This window comes from Mandrillus leucophaeus, unplaced genomic scaffold (assembly GCF_000951045.1).
Source record: "Mandrillus leucophaeus isolate KB7577 unplaced genomic scaffold, Mleu.le_1.0 Scaffold223, whole genome shotgun sequence".
Classification (NCBI taxonomy): domain Eukaryota; kingdom Metazoa; phylum Chordata; class Mammalia; order Primates; family Cercopithecidae; genus Mandrillus; species Mandrillus leucophaeus.
This window is the reverse complement of record NW_012102288.1, coordinates 1,500,190-1,521,008: the sequence shown is the minus strand read 5'-3', so window position 1 is coordinate 1,521,008 and position 20,819 is coordinate 1,500,190. Positions and strand designations below refer to the sequence as shown.

The 20,819-nt window shown below is 37.4% G+C and overlaps 1 protein-coding gene across 2 annotated transcripts in view; it reads left to right on the top strand.

The window, feature by feature from the left end:
- The window catches only part of MLIP (muscular LMNA-interacting protein), a 274,509-nt gene that overhangs the window by 209,320 nt on the left and 44,370 nt on the right, over positions 1 to 20,819 (top strand). The window contains exon 12 of one of the 2 annotated variants that reach the window (XM_011981286.1): positions 14,482 to 17,420. The exons of the other annotated variant lie outside the window; for it this stretch is intronic. Coding sequence (XP_011836676.1) covers positions 14,482 to 14,541 — 60 coding nt within the window. The 3' untranslated portion in view covers positions 14,542 to 17,420. Of the gene's footprint in view, positions 1 to 14,481; positions 17,421 to 20,819 lie in introns of those variants that run through there. 2 annotated transcript variants of the gene reach the window in all.

Here is a 20,819-nt window from a genome sequence, read left to right as displayed (position 1 = left end):
TCTCTTTCTCTCTCTCTTTCTCTCTCTCTCTCTCCCCCTCTCTCTCCCCCCCCTCCCTCTCTCTCCTTCTCTCCTTCTCTCCTTCTCTCTCTCTTTCAGATGGAGTCTCACTCTGTTGCCCAGGCTGGAGTGCAATGGTGCCATCTGGGCTCACTGCAACTTCCGCCTTCTGGGTTCAAGCGATTCTCTTGCCTCAGCGTCTCGAGTAGCTGGGATTACAGGTCCCTGCCACCACTCCCAGCTAATTTTTGTATTTTTAATAGAGACAAGGTTTCACCATGCTGGCCAGGTTGGTCTCAAACTCCTGACCTCAGGCGATCTGCCTGCCTCAGGCTCCCAAAGTGCTGGGATTACAGGCATGAGCCACCGCGCCCGGCTGGCTTCAGTTTCTTAATGCATAAAATGAGGTGTTCAGATTAGGTACCTCTTAAGGATCCTTTAAACTCTAAAATTTGCCTTACTTTAAATCTATGATTAACCCTAACTGGGTCTGAAATCCCTATGTAACCTTGAAAACGTTCATTACAAATACTTTTTATGATTAATTCTAGTTTTTATTTACAAAATTCAGCTGAAAATATTTTCTATTGATTTATATACACTTTGTGAGAAGGCTATGATTCTGGTAAGTCTGAATTTTTTAGAGGGCATTGATATGATAAAAAATGATAATTAGAGGCAATATTTTAATTTTGTGGAATAAAATATAGACCTCAAATTAAATTAAACAGGGAAATCTTGTTGATATATAAGGTTGCCTTCACTAATTCCACACATAACAGAAATGGAAACTCTTGTGGGGAAAACATGTTTTATCATTAACAAACGCACTTACGAAATATCTATTGCTTGCATGACACTAATATTTTAGTGACTTTTAATATGAAGTTTTAGACAGTATGGGATAACTATAAAATGTTTATAAAAATAATTTAGCACTTATATGAAAATCAAACCACTAACAGTTAAATTTCACATATTATCCATGTAACCTACTTTGTTCAAAATATGATCCAATGCTGGAAAATAATAACTTTATTCTTCTGTGTGAATATAAATTCATGCATTTTACTTCAAGCAAGATTCTTTGTAGAATATCAAGTTAATCTACCTGTAATTTACAACATGTACTGTCTACTGAAATGATAAATCCCATTTTCAAGTGCAGAAAATTCTTATCATTAAAAATAATTGCCACTTCTTTTCATTGCTTTTTCTGACTATAAAGTAAGTTTAAAGCTCTTTTTATATCATAACATAAATCTATTTCTAAATACTTGACTGAAAATTTGACCTATTTTGCAAATCTTAACTTACCACAGATCTAATCTTATTTATATTTTCTTTCAACCAATTTGTCCTGGTTTGTATCCCCATTTGAATGTGGAACATGAGAAGTAATAGCAGACAATGCATTGTCAGAATTGAAAGAAGCCTAGCATACCACTTAAAAGTGAATTCCAAAGGTCCCCTGGCCTTATTCATTGACCTGGCATGAAAGGGAAAGATAAGATAGAACCTTGGGGCCACTGAACACCTGGGAAATGGCATGCATTATCAACTGGCCTTTTTATGTTGAGCTTTAACTATCATCTCATTGTGTCCAGAATCTACAATGGAGGCAGATACCAAAACAGCTCTCAAGAGTAGATGCTTACATCTACTTAAAAAATAAATTGAATAATAAAATGTATAATTTCAGCATTGCTACTTCATCAGAACCTCAACAGAAGAAAGTGTACTCAAATTCAATTCTAGTCACTATTGTCTTCTCTTACACTGTTGCCACAGAATAAATTGAATGGTTCCAAACTCAGCTGATCTCATCCACCCATGTAATGGAAAATTCTTTAGCCAGACAGTTGGGCCAAATGGAAGTAGCTCACATTCACTAATCTGCCTTGTACTGGGGACAGTTCCACATGACAGGAGATGTTGGGTGGGATTGTTAAGTCAATAAATTTTTCCTAGCAGCTTCATTGCCATAAAATATGATTTCTCAACTCTGTTACAAAATATCAGACAATAAAGATGATAATGAGACTAGACAGAAATGTATTTACTATAGTTCAAAAAGGTGCAGCTGGGCAACCTTTTGACCTGATTGTGAGCTGAAAATTTGCCTGGAAACAGCTGCTGAGTTCTAACAGCCAAGTTTGAAACCAAATGCATAATCAAGTAATCGAAACTTACTAGCCAACAACTTTTACATCAAAGTGGCATAGGCCAGGAAGCATCATTGCATTTTAGATGGTTGTTTAAAAAAAAAAAAAAAAAAAAAACCTTCAAAATGAAGATTATGCTTTGCTGAAATAGTTGAAATAGTCTTCATTCATTATTAATTAATGATTAATCTTCATTCATTATTCAATTAATTTATTATTGTGCCTATTTGTGGTGCTTTTCAGTTATTACAAAATGTCCTCACACTTTGCCATAAATCTATGGATTTAAAAACTATGGTGATGTGTTTAAAGCATATTTTTTATTGATAACTAAAGGTAGAGTTGGAAAATAATTAGCAAAATTCATTGGACTAACGGGCATCCAGAAGACATTCAGGCTCAGAAACGCAATTTGCTGATGAGAATGAAGATACTAAAGAGCTGAATGGTATTTAGTTTATTCTGACTATTTATGAGTTTGCAAAATATATTGATTGTTTTCTGATCATTTAATATGTGTAATTAGATAAGAGGATTTCATTGAAGATTTGCGGTTTAATATAAAAAGGCAATAATTCACCTCATTTACATAAAGTGCTACGTAAAAATCCTCCCTCTTTCTTTATAAATTAATAATGCAACTGATATAATTAGATATATTGTTACTTTCTTAAAGCCCTAAGGAATTGTATGAAAAAAGGTTTTGGATAGAATTAAAGGGAGAATATTGTTTCATCTGATTTTCCCGAAATATTTTTCTTTCTTTTTCCATTTGTAAGAAATAACACTTTCCAGCATGTATGCCTCTTAAAATTTATTTTTCTTCTACTCTGTTTAAATGGGAGAGAGAACATATTTTCCATGAAGATGACCATTTAGAGAATTTTCTCCACGCTGCCTCACAGAGAACATAAAAGAGTAATTATAGAGAATTTTCTTTGTTGTAGTATTTCATTCCGCTTTTCTTCTGAGTTTTTTTTTAGACGTCTGACTTGCCTCTCTTGCCTATCAAAAGGACTATGCTTGACATTCAACTTTGATGATTATGTCAGTGACTTTCAGGTTTCTATCTAATGATTCATCAAGTTGTATTTCAACTGTGACCTTCAACTTCCCTTCCTTATGTCACCCACATGTTAATATTACAGGGCAAATACCTTTGTCAAAGGGGAAACTGACAATACTGCCTTTTACTTTCTCTGAAAAACTCTGACTTTGCCACAAACTACCACTTTTTCAACATTGGTTTCTCAATCAAGATGGTCTATATTCTTATGTCAGAAAATTATATTTTGTCATTGCTAACATTTTATTAAAAAATACTTTGGGGTAAATGTTTAAATGAACCTTTTTAGGTGTAGAAATGACTAAGTGGCTTGCTAGATTGTTTTAAGAAGAGGAAAGCTGCAATTTCTTGCAGTGTTACTTTGCTTTGGGAAGGTTTATGAACACAGATTTGGCTTCTCTAAGTTTTGCCATTTTGTTGTTGTTGTTTATTTAAGGAGTGAAATCCTTGTGAGTTTTCTCTATTTTGCCTTGCTTTCTTCCTTTATAGGAAAGAGATAATAGACAATTAGCATAAACAAGTTACGTTCTATACATAACAGACAAATTACTGTCAGCACAATAAACTAGTTTCTTAGTATATATCTTTTTAAAAAATTATCTTTTTGAGACAATATTTGCCTTTTCCTCCAAAATATAGTTAGATAGGCTCATTTCTTCTTACATAGAATTTCCAGCACCTCTGCGCCCCCCTTTTTTTTGCCATTTCTTTTCTCTTGATTTTATGTATACATCAAGTTTGGAAAATTGTAACCTATGCTTTAGATTATTTTGTTGCAGTTGTCAGTTAACGGGAATTTCTTTTCCATGCCCCTCTTCAGCTGCCTTATGTAGGAGTAAAAATCTTAGAGATTTTTATTTGCTTTTAAAACAGCAAACACCCAAAGAAGACCTATTTGTCACTTCTATCATAATGGTCTGAAGCATTATTTGCTTAACAAATAGTTGGTGGATATGTAGTGTCTGATCATATCCCAATGTACTGGGAAAACAATGACCTTTTGAAAGTTTTATGCAAATGTGTTCTATGTTTTGTTAACACATGATGTTCCTATGTTTTTTATTCAAGGGAGATTGGCCACTGCCATATTTAGAATCTCTCATACAAAGTACACTCTAGTTTAAAAATAGGTCTTTGTTAAATAGAATTTTTTAATTCTTTATAGGTTTTATCTGAAAGTATTAAACAACATTTCCAGAGAGAGAGAGGACATCTATGTAAAAATAATTTTAAATAATATCCAAAATAAATGTTATTCTGAGATTAGAAAGTTAAAACATTTTGTTTGTTGGCTGCGTGCAGTGGCTCATGCCTGTAATTCCAGCTCTTTGGGAGGCTGAGGTAGAAGGATTGCTTGAGCCCAGAAGTCTAATACCAGCCTGGGAAACATAGGGAGACCACATCTCTACAAAAAATTTAAAAATCAGCCAGGTGTGTTGGCAAGCATTTGTAGTCTCAGCTACTCAGGAGGCTGAGGTGGGAGGATGGCTCGAGCCCAAGAATTCGAGGTGGCAGTGATCTATAATTTTGCCATTTCACTTCAACCTGAGCAACAAAACAAAAATACTTCCATCTCTTAAAGAAAATTGTTTGTTTGTAAGAAAAAAAATGTGCATTCATATGTTTTGTTTCACAAGAGTCTCTGTCTCAAACCTTCTCCTCAAATTTTGAAACGAGATTAGCCTGTGTATAGAACCATAGAGGGTAACAATTACATACCTTTGGCATGTGGGTGAGAATCTTAAAGATATTTTTATTTGCCAGTTTATGTACCAAATTGTCTTATAATACATAAGATATTTTTGATGAAACTGGTGCCCTTCTCCAGATACACTCTTTACAGTAATCCCCTCCCTCCCTCTCTACACAGTTTCAATTCTACAACTGCCTTAAAATGTTTTGTGTGATAGCTGTTAATAAGTATGCTTAGGAAATGCAATAAAAGATATTGGCTTGTGATTTTCTTTTCTGTGCTGTACATTTGTTTTGGCTCATGAGACATGAGATCAAGGTAGAATGCATAGAGGAGAACATCACAAAAATTGGGGGTATTCTTTGAATATGAATACTAAGTCCATGTGAATGCACGTCCATGTGAAGAGACCACTACACAACCTTTGTGTGAGCAATAAAGCTCTTTTTTTTTTTTTTTGAGACGGAGTCTCGCTCTGTCGCCCAAAGCTTTTTAATCACCTGGGTGCAGGCGAGCTGAGTCCGAAGAGAGAGTCAGCAAAGGGAGATAATGGTGGGGCCGTTTTACAGGATTTGGGTAGATAAAGGAAAATTGCAGTCAAAGGGGATTTGTTCTCTGGCGGGCAGGAGTGGGGGATCGCAAGGTGCTCAGTGGGGGAGATTTCTGAGCCAGGATGAGCCAGGGAGAGGACTTTCACAAGGTAATGTCATCACTTAAGGCAAGGATCAGCCACTTTCACTTCTTTTGCAGTGGAATGTCATCAGTTAAGGCAGGGCAGGGCACTTTCACTTCTTTTGTGGTGGAATGTCATCAGTTAAGGCAGGGGCAGGGCACTTTCACTTCTTTTGCGGTGGAATGTCATCAGTTAAGGCAGGGGCAGGGCATTTTCCCTTCTTTTGTGATTCTTCAGTTACTTCAGGCCATCTGGGTGTATACGGGCAAGTCACAGGGGATGCGATGGCTTGACTTGGGCTCAGAGACCTGACATTCCTGCCTTCTTATATTAATAAGAAAAATAACATAAAACGGTATTGAAGGGTTGGGGCGGTGAAAATTTTGGGGGATGGTATGGAGAGTTAATGGGCGATGTTTCTCAGGGCTGCTTCAAGTGGGATTAGGGGTGGCGTGGGAACCTAGAGTGGGAGAGATTAAGCTGAAGGAAGATTTTGTGGTAAGAGGCGATATTGTGGGGTTGTTAGAAAGAGCATTTCTCATATAGAATGATTGGTGATGGCCTGGGTGCGGTTTTGTATGAATTGAAAAACTAAACGGAAGACACAAGGTCTGTATAAGAGAAGGAGAAAAAACAGGTATTAAAGGACTAAGAATTGGGAGGACCTAGGACATCTAAATAGAGAGAGCCTAAGGGGGTTCAGCGTAAGGAGTGTCCACACAGGAGCTCAAATGTACCCTGTAGCATTCTGAGGACAGACTGAATTCTGAGAGGGGAAAGTGGTAAAAGTATTCTCTAGTCCTTTTTAAGTTGGGAACTGAGGTTGGTGAGGTGTGTCTTTAAAAGACCATTAGTCCGTTCTACCTTTCCTGAAGATTGAGGACGGTAAAGGATATAAAAGTTTCACCGGTCAGGGTCAGTCCAAGTGAAAGCAAAGAGAAGCTGGGATGAAGGGTGCAAAGGAATAGTAAAGAAAGTATGTTTGAGATCTAGGACAGAATAATGGATTGTGGAGGGAGGTATTGAGGACAGGAGAGTATATGGCTTTGGCACCACAGGGTGGATAGGCAAAACAACATGGTTGATAAGGTGCAGATCTTGAACTAATCTGTAAGCCTTGTCTGGTTTTAGGACAGGTAAAATGGAGGAATTGTAAGGGGAGTTTACAGGCTTTAAAAGGCCATGCTGTAGCAGGCGAGTGATAACAGGTTTTAATCCTTTTAAAGCGTGCTGTGGGATGGGATATTGGCATTGAGTGGGGTAAGAGTGATTAGGTTTTAATGAGATGGTAAAGGGTGCATGATCAGTCGCCAAGGAGGGAGTAGAAGTATCCTATACTTGTGAGTTAAGGTAGGGGGATATGAGAGGAAGATGCAAAGTAGGCTTTGGGTTGGGGAGAAGGGCAGCAATGAGATGTGGCTGTAGTCCAGAAATAGTCAGGGAAGCAGATAATTTAGTTAAAATGTCTTGGCCTAATAAGGGAGCTGGGCAGGTGGGGATAACTAAAAAGGAGTGCATAAAAGAATGTCGTCCAAGTTGGCACCAGAGTTAGGGAGTTTAAAGAGGTTTAGAAACTCTTCCCACAACAGTTATGGAGGCAAGGGAAACAGACCCTTGAAAAGAAGGTAATGTGGAGTGGGTAGCCTCTGTATTGATTAAGAAGGGGACGGACTTACCCTCCACTGTAAGAGTTACCCAAAGTGTCTGTGATGGTCCAGGAGGCTTCTGAGGCAGTGGGGCAGCATCAGTCTTTAGCTGCTAAGCCAAGAAGGTCTGGGAAGGAGTCAGAGAGGCTTGGGCCAGAGCTCCAGGGGCTCTGCGAGTGGGCAAGTTGGACAGTCCTATTTCCCGTGGGGTCCCGCACAGATGGGACATGGCTTAGGAGGAATCCCAGACTGCGGGCATTCCTTGGCCCAGTGGCCAGATTTCCAGAACTTGTAGCAAGCTCCTGGGGAGGAGATTCTGGAGGAACCTCTGGCAGCTGCGGTTCAGGCATTTGGAATTGTGTGCTGGAAATATGGCTGGGGTTTGTCTCACAGTGGAGGCAAGGAATTGCAACTCAGAAATAAGTTGCTACTTGGCTGCCTCTACTCTATTATTGTACACCTTGAAGGCAAGGTTCATTAAGTCCTGTTGTGGGGTTTGAGGGCCGGAATTCACTTTTTGGAGCTTTATTTAATGTCAGGAGCAGATTGAATAATAAAATGTATATTGAGAATTAGACGGCCTTTTGACCTCTTAGGGTCTAGGGCTGTAAAGTGTCTCAGAGTTGCTGCTAAATGGGCCATGAACAGGGCTGGGTTTTTCATCTTTGATGAAAAAGAGCCTAAATCCTAACTGATTTGGGAAAGTTCAGATAAAGAAAAAGGAGCATTAACCTTGACTATGCCTTTAGCTCTAGCCACCCTTTTAAGAGGAAATTGCTAGGCAGGTGGGGGAGGGCTAGTCGAGGAATGAAACTGTAAGCCGGACTGAAGGTGAGGAGGGGAGATAATAAAAGGATTATAGGGTAGGGGAGCGGAAGCTGAGGAAAAATTGGGACCTAGCTTGGCCTGGTGAGGAGGGAGAGGTCAGCTAGGTCTGTAGAAAAGGAAGATTAGAAAGACTCAGTGACGCTTGGGGTTGGGACTGAGGGGACAGGCAGGAGGGAAAGAAGGAAGATTTGGGACGAGTTGCCTTGGGAACAGAGACTAGGGAGGGACCGATGTGTAAAAGAATGCCTGGATGTCAGGCACCTCAGACTGTTTGCCCATTTTATGACAAGAATTATTTAGATCTTGTAAGATGGAAAAATCAAAAGTGCCGTTTTCTGGCTATTTGGAACTACTGTCGAGTTTGTATTGGGGTCAAGCGGCATTGTAGAAGAAAATAAGCCCTTTAGGTTTTAGGTCAGGTGTGAGTTGAAGAGGTTTTAAGTTCTTGAGAACACAGGCTAAGGGAGAAGAAGGAGGAATGGAGGGTGGAAGTTTGCCCATAGTGAAGGAGGCAAGCCCAGAGAAAAGAGAGAGTAGAGACATGGAGAGAAGGGGTTCGGGGGTTCTTAACCTCCAGAAAAGCAGGAAAGGGATGGGGGCATGGAGATAAGAGGTTGGGGCACAGAGATAAGAGGTTGAGACACAGAAATAAAGGGTTGGGGCACAGGGATAAGAGGTCAGATTGCGGAAATAAGGGGTTGGGGCACAGAGATAAGAGGTCAGGGTGCGGAAATAAGGGGTCAGGAGGCTCTTGCCCCCCAGAAAAGCAGAGAAGGGGTAGAGACAGGGAGAGAAGGGGTCGGGGTTATTCCCCACCCCCATAAAAGTGGGACTTGATACTAAGGGTGAAGGACCAAGGCAGGCGTCCCTGCGTGGTCAGACACCTCTGAAATGTGGGTGAATAATCAGAGAAGCATCCCCACAATGATTAAACACCAAGGGAAGGCTGCCTTCCCGAGTCCGTGACTGGTGCCAGAGTTTTGGGTCCACGGATAAAATGCGTCTCCTTCGTCTCTACCAGAAAAGGAAAGGGACTGAAATTAAGAGAAGGGAAAGATTGAAGTGTGGTGTCAAGACTGACAGGAGAAAGAGGTTGAGGGATAGAGACAGAGAGTAAAAAGGGGCCGCTTACCCGATTTAAAATTGGTGAGATGTTCCTTGGGCTGGTGGATCTGAGAACCTAAGGTTGTAGGTGGATCTTTCTCATGGAGCAAAGAGCAGGAGGACAGGGGATTGATCTCCCAAGGGAGATCTCCTGATCCGAGTCACGGCACCAAAATGTCATGCACGTCCGTGTGAAGAGACCACCAAGCAGGCTTTGCGTGAGCAATGAAGCTTTTTAATCACCTGGGTGCAGGTAGGCTGACTCTCTTTTCAGACTCAGCCTGCCTGCACCTAGGTGATTAAAAAGCTTTATTGCCCACACAAAGCCTGTTTGGTGGTCTGTTCACACAGACGCGCATGACACTAAGTTTAATGTGTTTAAAAACATTTTACAATCTCTCAACCTTGGAGATATTGGCATGTATTTAAAATATGTGTTATAGACAGATTTTGAATGAGGACAAACCTAAAATATGACAAGACACATAAGTTTGAAGATGAGTTATATGAAGATAATTGGGAACCTTCTCTTCCTCTCTGTGACCCAAGATAAAATATCTTAAAATAAGCAATTTAGGCAGGAAAAACAATAAATCCTAAAGAGAAGAGCAACCAAAAGAAGGCATAGGAGAAGCAAAGAGCTAAAGCTGGTAATGAAACTGTGTTTTGAATTCCACTAAAATAAAACAAAAGACAGCTTGTGAAGTTCAGCCTATGGAGAACAGAATCAAGCTAGTGATGCAGATCATTTAAAATAAATGTATAGAAAGAAAACCCCAAGAATTATTTTTTAAAAAGAAATGTATTTTTGTCTATTTCAAAGACTTCATGGAAAGGGAAACCTATACTAAGTTTGTAAGTTGAAAGTTGGGTGTTTCTTTGGGGATGGGATTACTGGTAGGTTTTAGAGTTTTTAAAAATAATGTCCTAATTTTCACAAAAGGACATTCTAAGTGGAATTTAATCTATTGTAGCTCAGGCATCCAAATATCAATTTTCCTTATGAACCGTAAGATCTTTAATTTTTTTAAACTTTATTTTCTCTTGAAAATAAAAAACTACCTTTGGTAGTAAATAAACAGCTTACCAGGAGTTGACTTGTCTAATTATTTTTATTTCAAGTTGGGAGGGCTGGGTGCAGTGGCTCAGGTCTGTAATCCCAACACTTTGGGAGGCTGAGACGGGTGGATTACCTGAGGTCAGGAGTTCGAGACCAGCCTGGCCAACATGGTGAAACCGCATCTCCACTGAAAATACAAAAAATTAGCTTGGCGTGGTGGCAGGTGCCTGTAATCCAGCTACGCAGGAGGCTGAGGCAGGAGAATCACTTGAATCCAGCAGACAGAGGTTGCCATGAGCCAAGATCACACCATTGCACTCTAACCTGGGCAACAGAGTGAGACTCTGTCCCAAAAAATAAAAATAAAAATAAATGAAAAGAAGGTTGGGAGGTTTAGCATATTTTATCTGCAAAAGGAAAGCAAAATTATATGATGTTTATTACACTGGGTTAAGTTCAAAAAAATAGAGTTGTTTTTCTCTCTCTTAAGCCTAGGTCTCCATGAATTGCTTGTGGTTGAAGACTGGCCCACTGCAGGGCATGGTAGAGTCAAGCTAGTTTAAATTTCTCATGTCAAAAACCACATGTAGGCAGAATCTGATGACATGATTCATTTTTATGCATAATAGAACCAAAGGAAAGCTAGGGCAGCTTGGTTTTGCAGAAACAGTTTGGAAGTGTGTATTCTGGTTGTGACATTGTGGTTAATCACCTCTACTCTGTGCATTTGTGAAACCTGAATCTCATCAGTGAAATGAGGGAAGGGAACCAGATCAGTGATTCTCAACCAGAGATGATTTTACAACTGAGAAAGTGGGGTGCTACTAGCATTTAGTAGGTGCAGGCCAAGGATACTGCCAAAAATCCTACAATGCCCAGTACATTCCCCGACAACAAAGAGTTATCCAGCCTCAAATGGCAATAATGCTGGCATCGAGAAACCCTGGACTAGAGCATCTCTTGGCTCTCTCTGCTCCAGTACTACGAATAATGAAGCTCATTACTTTATGCCTGCCAAGGGCAATTCAGTTCAACCAACATTGATTAGGTGCCTTCTTTTTGTGTTTTAACTAAGAACTTTTCCCTATTTGACATACGAAAAGAAGGTAAAACTCTATCTTTGGAATTCCTCATATTCCAAATATTTTCCCATGTAGCTTCTACTCATGGTAACCTTGTTTGATAAGGAACATACATTTTCATTGATTCCAGATATATCGGCAAAATTATGGCTTTTCACCTTTCTAGACATTTCTTCTTTCTTACTATGTTTCCCCAATTTTTAGGCTCCAAGACAATCAACTAAAAGGGAAATTTGAAAGAGTCAGATGGTTTGTATAACTCTTAAAATCCATATTGTTGGATTAAGTCATTCCTGATATTGGACCTTATTGTCTTCACCTGCACAATGAGAGTGGAGTATTATGCGCTCCTTGTATCCTGAAATTCTGTGTTTATGTCTTTATAAACTACTGGAGCCCTCCTGATATTTGATGATCAGATAATTCAAAAAAGAGGGGGTAAAACAAGTATTATTTAGGTCACAAGTTGGGAGAGATGGAAAATCTTAATTTATTGTTTAAGTCAACATCATGACAAATACCCACCTCTATAGGGTTTACTATGATGTGCGTGTGTGTGTGCGCCTGTGTATGTGTACGAGCACAGGCTTGCCCTTGCCCCTGCAATTTGGTTAGAGCAATCTGGGGTAGAGAATATTTTTTTCCCCTTTCTTTAAAAGTCAGTTTCTATTCACTTCCTATTTCTATTGCAAAATCATCAATATGATTTACTGCCACTATTTCCCTTTGAATAATTATAATTTTGTTTTGCTTTGCCTTAAATTAAAACCCCTAAGAGATAATTTATTTTCAAAATTAAATATATTTGTGTATGTGAAAGATGATTCAATACACACACATACATACTTAGTAGTTTTTTAAAGGGTCTTGGCATTTGCTACTTAAGTTACTTTTTATTGCTTTTTCACATTGGTAAATTTGTCAACTATTTCTGCTGCAAATATACTGAATAAGAAGGCTAACTAGACAACCTAAAATTTAGATGAAGATACTTTTAATAATGAAAGTGAACATGCCTTTGCACTTCCCTGTTTCTGGATTTACTGTCTCAGCATTCTTCAAGCTCAGAGGACACCATGTTTCGTTCATGTGTTTCATAATTATAAAAGACTCTGGGTTAATCCTTGCAATAAACTTTGGGGATAATTTTTGCCTTTTAAATCTCTCTCTGGGAAGTGATGTGGGACTTACAAAGGCTCTGTATAAGAAAATAATTTAGTTGTAGAACATCAACCTTTCACTTAAATCCCTTGTTAAAACAATAATAGATTCAAAGAACAAAAGGTCAATATATTAAAAACTGTAAGATCACTTAAAAATATAATACTCCTTAAGTGTGAACAATATAAATGCTTCATTTAATGTGTCTAAATGTATAGATTTGGTAATACCAAAAAGTTGTAATGCTATAATAAAAGCATATCTCAGTCCAGGCTTGGTGGCTCACGCCTATAATACCAGCACTTTGGGAGGCCAAGGTGGGCGGATTACCTGAGGTCTGGAGTTCCAAACTAGCCTGGCCAACATGGTGAAACTCCGTCTCTACTAAAAATACAAAAATTAGCCAGGCGTGGTGGTACGTGCCTATAATCCCAGCTACTTGGGAGGCTGAGGCAGGAGAATTGCTTGAACCCAGGAGGCAGAGGTTGTAGTGACCCGAGATGGCGCCACTGCCACTGCACTACAGTCTGGGCAATGGAGTGAGACTCCATCTCAAACAAACAAACAAACAAACAAACAAACAAAACAAAAAAACCCCAGCATGTCTTGTATGTATGAATCTGTTCAGAATTTCAAAATTGTGAAAGTTTTTTTTAATTCAAAGATATCTACATGCTTTTCGAATCAATAAAGTCATTAGCTGATGCTTATATGCATTGTATCTCCACTTGAAAATGTTATACCAAAATAATAAAACCAGGGTCTATTCTGTTTTCCTAACAAAGATGTGGTACTTTGACTACCCAACTGCCGTAGGAATGAAGAAGAGCATAGCCATTTATTTTTTATGTGCTTTCATAAAGATAATCCTATTTCTTTACAGTAAGTCACAAATCTGCAGGCAGCACTCAAGTAACACATTTTCAAGCAACTTATACTTACTCACTTAGTATAATTTTCTACCATTCTCTGAAATGGAACAGCTCTTATGCTCCCAGCATCTCTTACAGTTTTAAAATCCAGCTAGTTTTTGAAAATCTTCTTTGAGATGTCTCAAAATGACATCTGTCAGAGTCCCTTCTGTAAAAGTCCCCTTTGTAAAAGGCTTTCTGCCAAGACACACCCAGCAGCCATTTCTAGTCTATGATTTCCGCACCAGATTAGTCACAGGGGAACTTGTGAATTGGTCCATTTGTTCTAGATTTACTTGGCAATTGCTGGAAAAATTCTCTCTAATCTCTTATTCCCCAGATTTTTCAGGGATTATCTTCACCACCACCACTTCCACCCTGGGAGTCAGCTCAGTGCTGACAGTGGTCACAGGGACCTTACCTAGTGCTATTGAGGCTTCTGATCTTCTTGTTTTCCTCCATTCCCTCCATCCACCTGCTCTCAGTCCCAGCACAGTTCACACGTTCGTACTCTGATTAATTATGTTCTTTTCCAGAAGTTTGATGTCCTAGGTCCTAGGCTTTTGAAACCCCATTCTTTTTTTGTCAAAGTATTAACTCTGCCATGGGTTTCCAAAATCTATTTTGAAACCCAAACTCTACTTTTTCCTTACTTTTTTCAATTCTGCTTTAACATTTTAATCCAGAAACACGAGGATGGAATTAATCTTTAGCTGCCTGGGTTGACAGAAGGAACACAGAACACAGGACTATGAGAAAGACAAAACTAGAAAACATTTACGAGCATGTGGTCTCCGCAATGCTGAGTAGTGAGTGCTGTGGTTTTATGCTGAATGGTACTGCTACTTCTCTGTCTACTTAGCTCCTTTCCTCTACACTTAATATTCAGGCATTTAACATTTGTACTAGGATCTGCAACAGACCTGGGTGATTCCCTAGGAAATAAAGCAGACAATATCCCTCCCTCATGGAGCTTAGATTCTAGTAAGTTCTCAATATTCTGGACCTTGGTCTCTGTCTTTTTGCTCCTATTTGTAACCTTTTCTGCACCCTGTGTACTTCCTCACTAAAAGCTGTCCACTTAACACTCAGGCTACACATTCTGTGGCCTCCTACTGCAACCTACTGGTCCTTGTGTCCTCTGATCATTGAGGAACCCTATCCTGGTGACTAGTTACTGTAGCCTTTGACTTTCCTACTTCCTGAAAAACAGAAAAAGACGATGATAGAATTAAATGGCAAGAACATGGGCTCTTATGATTTTTGAAAAAAATCAGTCCTTACTGAACTGATTTTATCCTACAAAAATGGGGCTACTAATCACCATTTCTAATGGAATCCATACTAATGTATATTTGTGATTTTTTTAAAGTATAATTTCTTTAAATTTTTTCCAAGTGATTTCATCTTTATTATAGTATAATTGACAAAAATTGTACATATTTAAGATGTAAAATGTGATGATTTGATGTATGTGTACATTGTGTAATGATTACCACAATCAAATTAATCAATGTAACTATTAACGTACTAGTTACTCTGTGTATGTATATGGGAGAAGAGATGAGGACACATAAGATCTATTCTTAGCAAATTTCAAGTAAAACTAAAATATTGTTAACTGTAGTCACCATGCTATACATTAGCTCTCCAGAACTTATTCCTTTGATAACTGAATGTTTATATCCTTTAAACACCAGTTTTCCTTTTCACTTAAATCCCTTATTAAGACAATAATAGATTCAAAACAACAAAACATCCATTTCAACCAAACGTCCATTCCAACCTCTGGCAACCACCATTCTACTCTTTGCTTCTCTAATTCTGACTATTTTAGATTCGACTTAAGTGAGATCATGCAATATTTTTCCTTTTGTGACTGGCTCATTTCACTTGGTATAATATCTTTGGAGTTCATTCATGCTATTGAAAATGGCAGGATTTCTTTCTTTCTTAAGGCTGAATAATATTTGATTGTTCAACACGTTTAATTTATTCATTTATCCATCAACAGACACTTCGGTTGTTTCCATATCTACTTGTTAAGAATGATACTGCAATGGTTAAATGAAGTACTCACCATCAAAGGGCTCTAAACACTTAAATGTTTCTTGTTATCATTTCCTTTAGAATCACTGCAATTTTGGAAGAAAGGAGTTGATTTCCTGCCAAAGGGTCAACTGAATATATTGTCTTCTTTCTCTCTCCCGTTGTGAGCAATTGTAGAAGCCTTTTTTTTATGGGTTTTTTTTTTTTTGACTTCTTCAATTTTAATTGCTCCTCTCTCCTAAACACCTCCAGATGGGAAATGAAAGACCAGAATCAAACTATATGTATAGAAAAACATAAAACTCAGCATTGTAGTCCTCTGCTGCTCACTGTGATTGATTATGGAGTAGCTTTCTTTCTTTTCCCTTGAGTGTACCTCCATCAGATACTTCCATGCTGATCCATGCCATCTGCTCTGTGAAACTCGCTGTCAGACAACCATACACTTTAAGCCCTAAGTTATCCGAATTCTATCTTTGAAATTATGTTGTGATTATTAAAAATCTTTTTTATATAGAGGATTTCAAATAGCTAAGCATATGCTAAATTTTTCATACTTCACAAGTTCGAGTTGTCTTGGTTCAAATCAGGATTCAAAATAGATGTGTTGCTTTAAATACGTGTTTTAAAAATGCATATGGATTCTCCAGAATTTGGGTTTCTAAGCAAGAAGATGTGCCATATAATCAAAACCAATTTATATTGGCTTTATCTTAGTGAAATGTAGATAATCAGAATCTCTTATTTCTTAGTAACATGGGGTTTCTGTGAGGCTGTCTGTAAAGTGTTGATACGTCTTTAGATAAAGGGGTTGCTCTTTAAGAAAATATTACTACTTTTCATGATTTTATTAACAAGGTGTTGATTTAAATTAAAACTGTAGCAAAAATGCTGTGGCTCTGATTTTAAATTGTTATAGGTTCTAGACAGCAAAGGAAAGCTGACAATAAATGCTGCATTTAAAAATAAATGTGGCTTTACCAAAGAGGTGGGAAGACGGAAGACAGGATGGAGTGAAAGGCTCCAGTAATTTTACCTATGGTACTCTGAGTTCACAAAGGTGTCTTGTACTCAGACAGAAAACTACAGTGTGAGGAGGGGACAGCATGAGTGAAGAGAAAGTGGATTTGCACCCTTCACTTCCAAACCACAGGAAAGGAAGTGACTTTAAAATGCCAGGATGGAACAAAAGCATCTCAGATGTACAGGCTTTAATGAGAAGAGCTCAAAATGCCTTAAAATGCCTTTGATGTTGCAATGGAAACAGCTTTTGAAGTTAAACAGTATGATTTGATGGTTGAGTAGAAAGTAGGCTTTTTCTAGAGCACCAGATGCGTCAGATATGGCTATAACACTAATTTATGATGTGCCTGTCAGTTAAGCAGAGCTAAATTAATTTATTCACTGCATATTTGTCTGCTAATTTTTCTCTAATGAACAAAGATATTACTTGCTTCATAAGTTCCTGTCTTCTTGAAGTTTTGTAGAATATGATAGTATCAACAACAAAAATAATTAATTCTTTTCAAAAATTCAGGTCCTCAGTAAAGCCTTTTTTTGAAAAATTAGTTCTACGTATATTTACATTGAAAGAGGACAATTCTCAAGTGACTGAAAAGTGTTTAAAGCATTTTATTAGAAATAACTATGTTACCTATCTCATTGATAGAAACATGTCCAAGACTGTTTTATAATCCCTGTACATCTGTCAAAAACTAGAACATTAAAACATTCATCTATTGCATACTAAAGCAGGATAGAGTGATGTTCATTTTCAAGAATCATTTAGAATAGTGATCTCTAAAGTATTAGGTACTAACCTCAATGTAATGCAGTGGGGCGGAAGTAGGGCACAGGTTAGACATGATAGAGATGTCATTAGTGTGTTTTGAAACAAATCTCAAACAGAGGTCACAAACTGTGGTCTGTGGGTCAAACCTGGCTCACCAATGTTTGTATAAATAAAGTATTATTGAAACACAGCCTTGCCTATTTCAGTTATGTGTCACTTAACAATGGGGATATGTTTTGAGAAATGCATCTTCTGGTGATTTTGTCATTGTGCTAACATCAGAAGGTACTTACACAAATCTAAATGGTGTAGCCCCCTACACCCAGGCTTTGTGGTGTAGGCTATTGCTGCTGGGCTACAAACCTGTACAGCACATTACTGTATTGAATACTGTAAGCAATTGTAACACAATGGTAAGTATTTGTGTATCTAAACATAGCTGATCATAGACAGGGTACTGTGAAAATACAATATAAAAGATAAAAGAAGGAACACCCGTATAGTGCACTTACCATGAATGGAGGTTGCTCTGGGTTAATCAGTGAGTGGTGAGTATATGTGAAGGCCTCAGACATTACTTGTATATTATTGTAGATTTTAGGAACACTTAGATTACACTACATTTATTAATTATATATTTTTTTGAGATGGAGTCTTGCTCTGTTGCCCAGGCTTGAGGGCAGTGATGCGATCTCGGCTCACTGTAACCTTCGTCTTCTGGGTTCAAGCAATTCTCCTGTGTCAGCCTCCGGGTAGCTGGGACTACAGGTGCACGCCATCATACATAATTTTTTTGTATTTTTAGTAGAGATGGGATTTTACTGTGTTGACAAGGCTGGCATTGAACTCCTGACCTCAGGTGATCTGCCCACCTCAGCATCCCAAAGTGCTGGAATTACAGGTGTGAGCCACCATGCCTGGCCACATTTTTTTTTTTTTCAATAATAACCTCAGCTTACTGTAATTTTTTACTTAATAAACTTGAATTTTTAAAACTTTTTGACTCTTGTAATAACACAACTTAAAATACAAACACATTGAGCAGCTGTACAAAAATATTTTTTATTTATATCCTTAAACTATAAGCCTTTTCTCTATTTTAAAATTTTCCAGATTTTTTTTTTTTTTACATTTTAAACTTTTTTTTTTTTTCCTCCTCAAACACAAGTACACACATTAGCCTAGGCAGGGTCAATCACTGCACAATAGGAATTTTTCAGCTCCATGTTAATCTTATGGGACCACTAATACATGTATGGTCTGCTGACCAAAACATCATTATGCAGGGCATGACTGTATGTATCTATTGTTTAAGGCTGCTTTCATGTTACTATGTTAGGATTGAGTAATTGTGACAAATTTATGGTTTGCAAAGCCTGCAGTATTTACTAATGGGAACTTTACAGGAAAACATTTGCCAACTTCTAACATAAAATAACAAGAAAGATTCTAAGCTTTGCTGATTTACATGGGTTTACACGGGTCTCCTTTGTAGGTCTAAGTGCTAGGTCGTTACAACTCATATATATTCTAAATGAGATTCCCTGCAAAAGTGTCAGGCCTTTCTAACTTGGGGTGATGGGACAGTGAGCCCTCAGTTGGCCATTCCTTAAGCCTGTTGTATCTTATCACACTATATGTGCCCGGTTAGCTAGACATACGATTTATCATTTTTAACTATTTTTAATGAAAATAGTCTTCTTAAAATAAGACTTTATTAAAAAAAATCCTTCTGCAAAATATGCAAAATAATCTAGATTGACTATACCACTGCCGATACAAGCATAAGCAACAAGAAATAGCAGAGGTGACACCATATCTATGTCTAGCATAAGCTTGTCATCAGCCATACATATCAATTTTAAACCCTGAAAATCTACTTGAATTTGATAAGAAGTAGGTTATTTTTTGAAATGATTCAAACAATTTAAAATATATTTTTATATCTGCTTTTATTATGAATATCTCTCTCCTTAAGTTTATATTTTTGCCTTGAGTTTTAACTAACAATTGCATTATGGCATCATACTTGATAAGACATTAACAAAACCAGCATCCAAGGCCATGCAGCTGTGCAATTTTCAGTACTGTTTAAAGACACAAGGTACTCAATATTATAATGTGTAAAGTTTTACTGAAGTAAATGATAAAATTCTCTTTTGAAGAATCTAAATAGGGAAGAAATGGAAAACCCAGTTCAGCTGGGGATACATGTGTTCTTCCTGCTGGAGTATTTATTCCAGAATAATGACAATAGAATGATGAACTGAAATTTATAATTTTGTAATTAAATGCCATTAGAAAATGCATAGAAAACACCTTTGAAGATTTGAAAAAAGTGAGTAATGAGCCAATTACTCCCAATGCGGGAGTTTTATTATGCAGTTGGATCAAAGTATAGATTTTAAAATACTCTCATTTATAACATTTGTTTTCTAAATATGAAATATACAGAAAGTGTCATTTGAAATATATGAAATATACAGAAAGTGACATTTTGGATTCTTAAGGGAAAAATAAATAATAAAAAATTTGTTCTCTAAAGTAAGTGACTTCTTTAGTAAAAGCACTGTTTTATGAGAAAATTCTGGAGGTATAATAGCAATGGGCTACATTAATGATTGTACTATGAGGTTGCAGTTATATCAACATTTATAGGTAACCTATAATGACAAAGGAGATATACACACACAAACGCACACACATGTAGAGGACTCTTTACAATAATAAAACTCTCTTTATGAGAAGGACTATGAAAATCTTTGGGATCATTCAGAGATTCTCAAGTTACCTCAAATTATTTTACAAAGTAACAAACTTCAAGATGCATTAGGAATATTCATTTTTGAAAAATACAAGTGAGGTTCCTGGTTTAATGTTCTATCTTTCTGTGGAAGCCTAGGCACAGACAAGTTGCCATGGAAAGTACTGTATAGCTGATGATAGTCTTCATTATTTTAGAAGTAAAGGCTAAACCAACTTACACCCCAAATCCTGGGTACAATGATAATCCCAGGTAATGGTCCCTTCCCTGTATGAACCTGCTAGAAAAACGTCTCATCCAGGAAATTCATTTGCTATGGAAATAAATAAAATACAAAAGAAAAAAAAAACCCCTCCAAATTGAATAACAAACAATATTAATATTTAACTTGAGACTTTTAAAACAAAGTGTAGTGAACAGTTGAAAAATGACAGAGTATCCCAGGTACCTACCACATATTAAAAAAAAAAAAAAAAGGAGAGAGCATAATCTGCAAAATGGGTAGGTTGAATTCAGGCTAAAAGTTCCTTAAGCAAGACAGGTAAGACCCCCTTATAATGCTAAAAGATGACATTTACAAGGAAAATACAGTCATTAGAATATGAAAAAGTCAAAATATAACATCAACTTTCATAAGGCAAAAGCAGGAGATAAGATTTGAAAAAAGTGAAAATATATTACTGGTAAAATATTTTGTTAACAATTGTTCAGGTTATCATAGTTTAAATAAAAAATAGGTAAAAGTAGATTATCCTGAGTAAATCTAATTTACATATATTCAGACTCTATCCTGCAAACAAAACAAAATGTTACTCTTTTTAATAT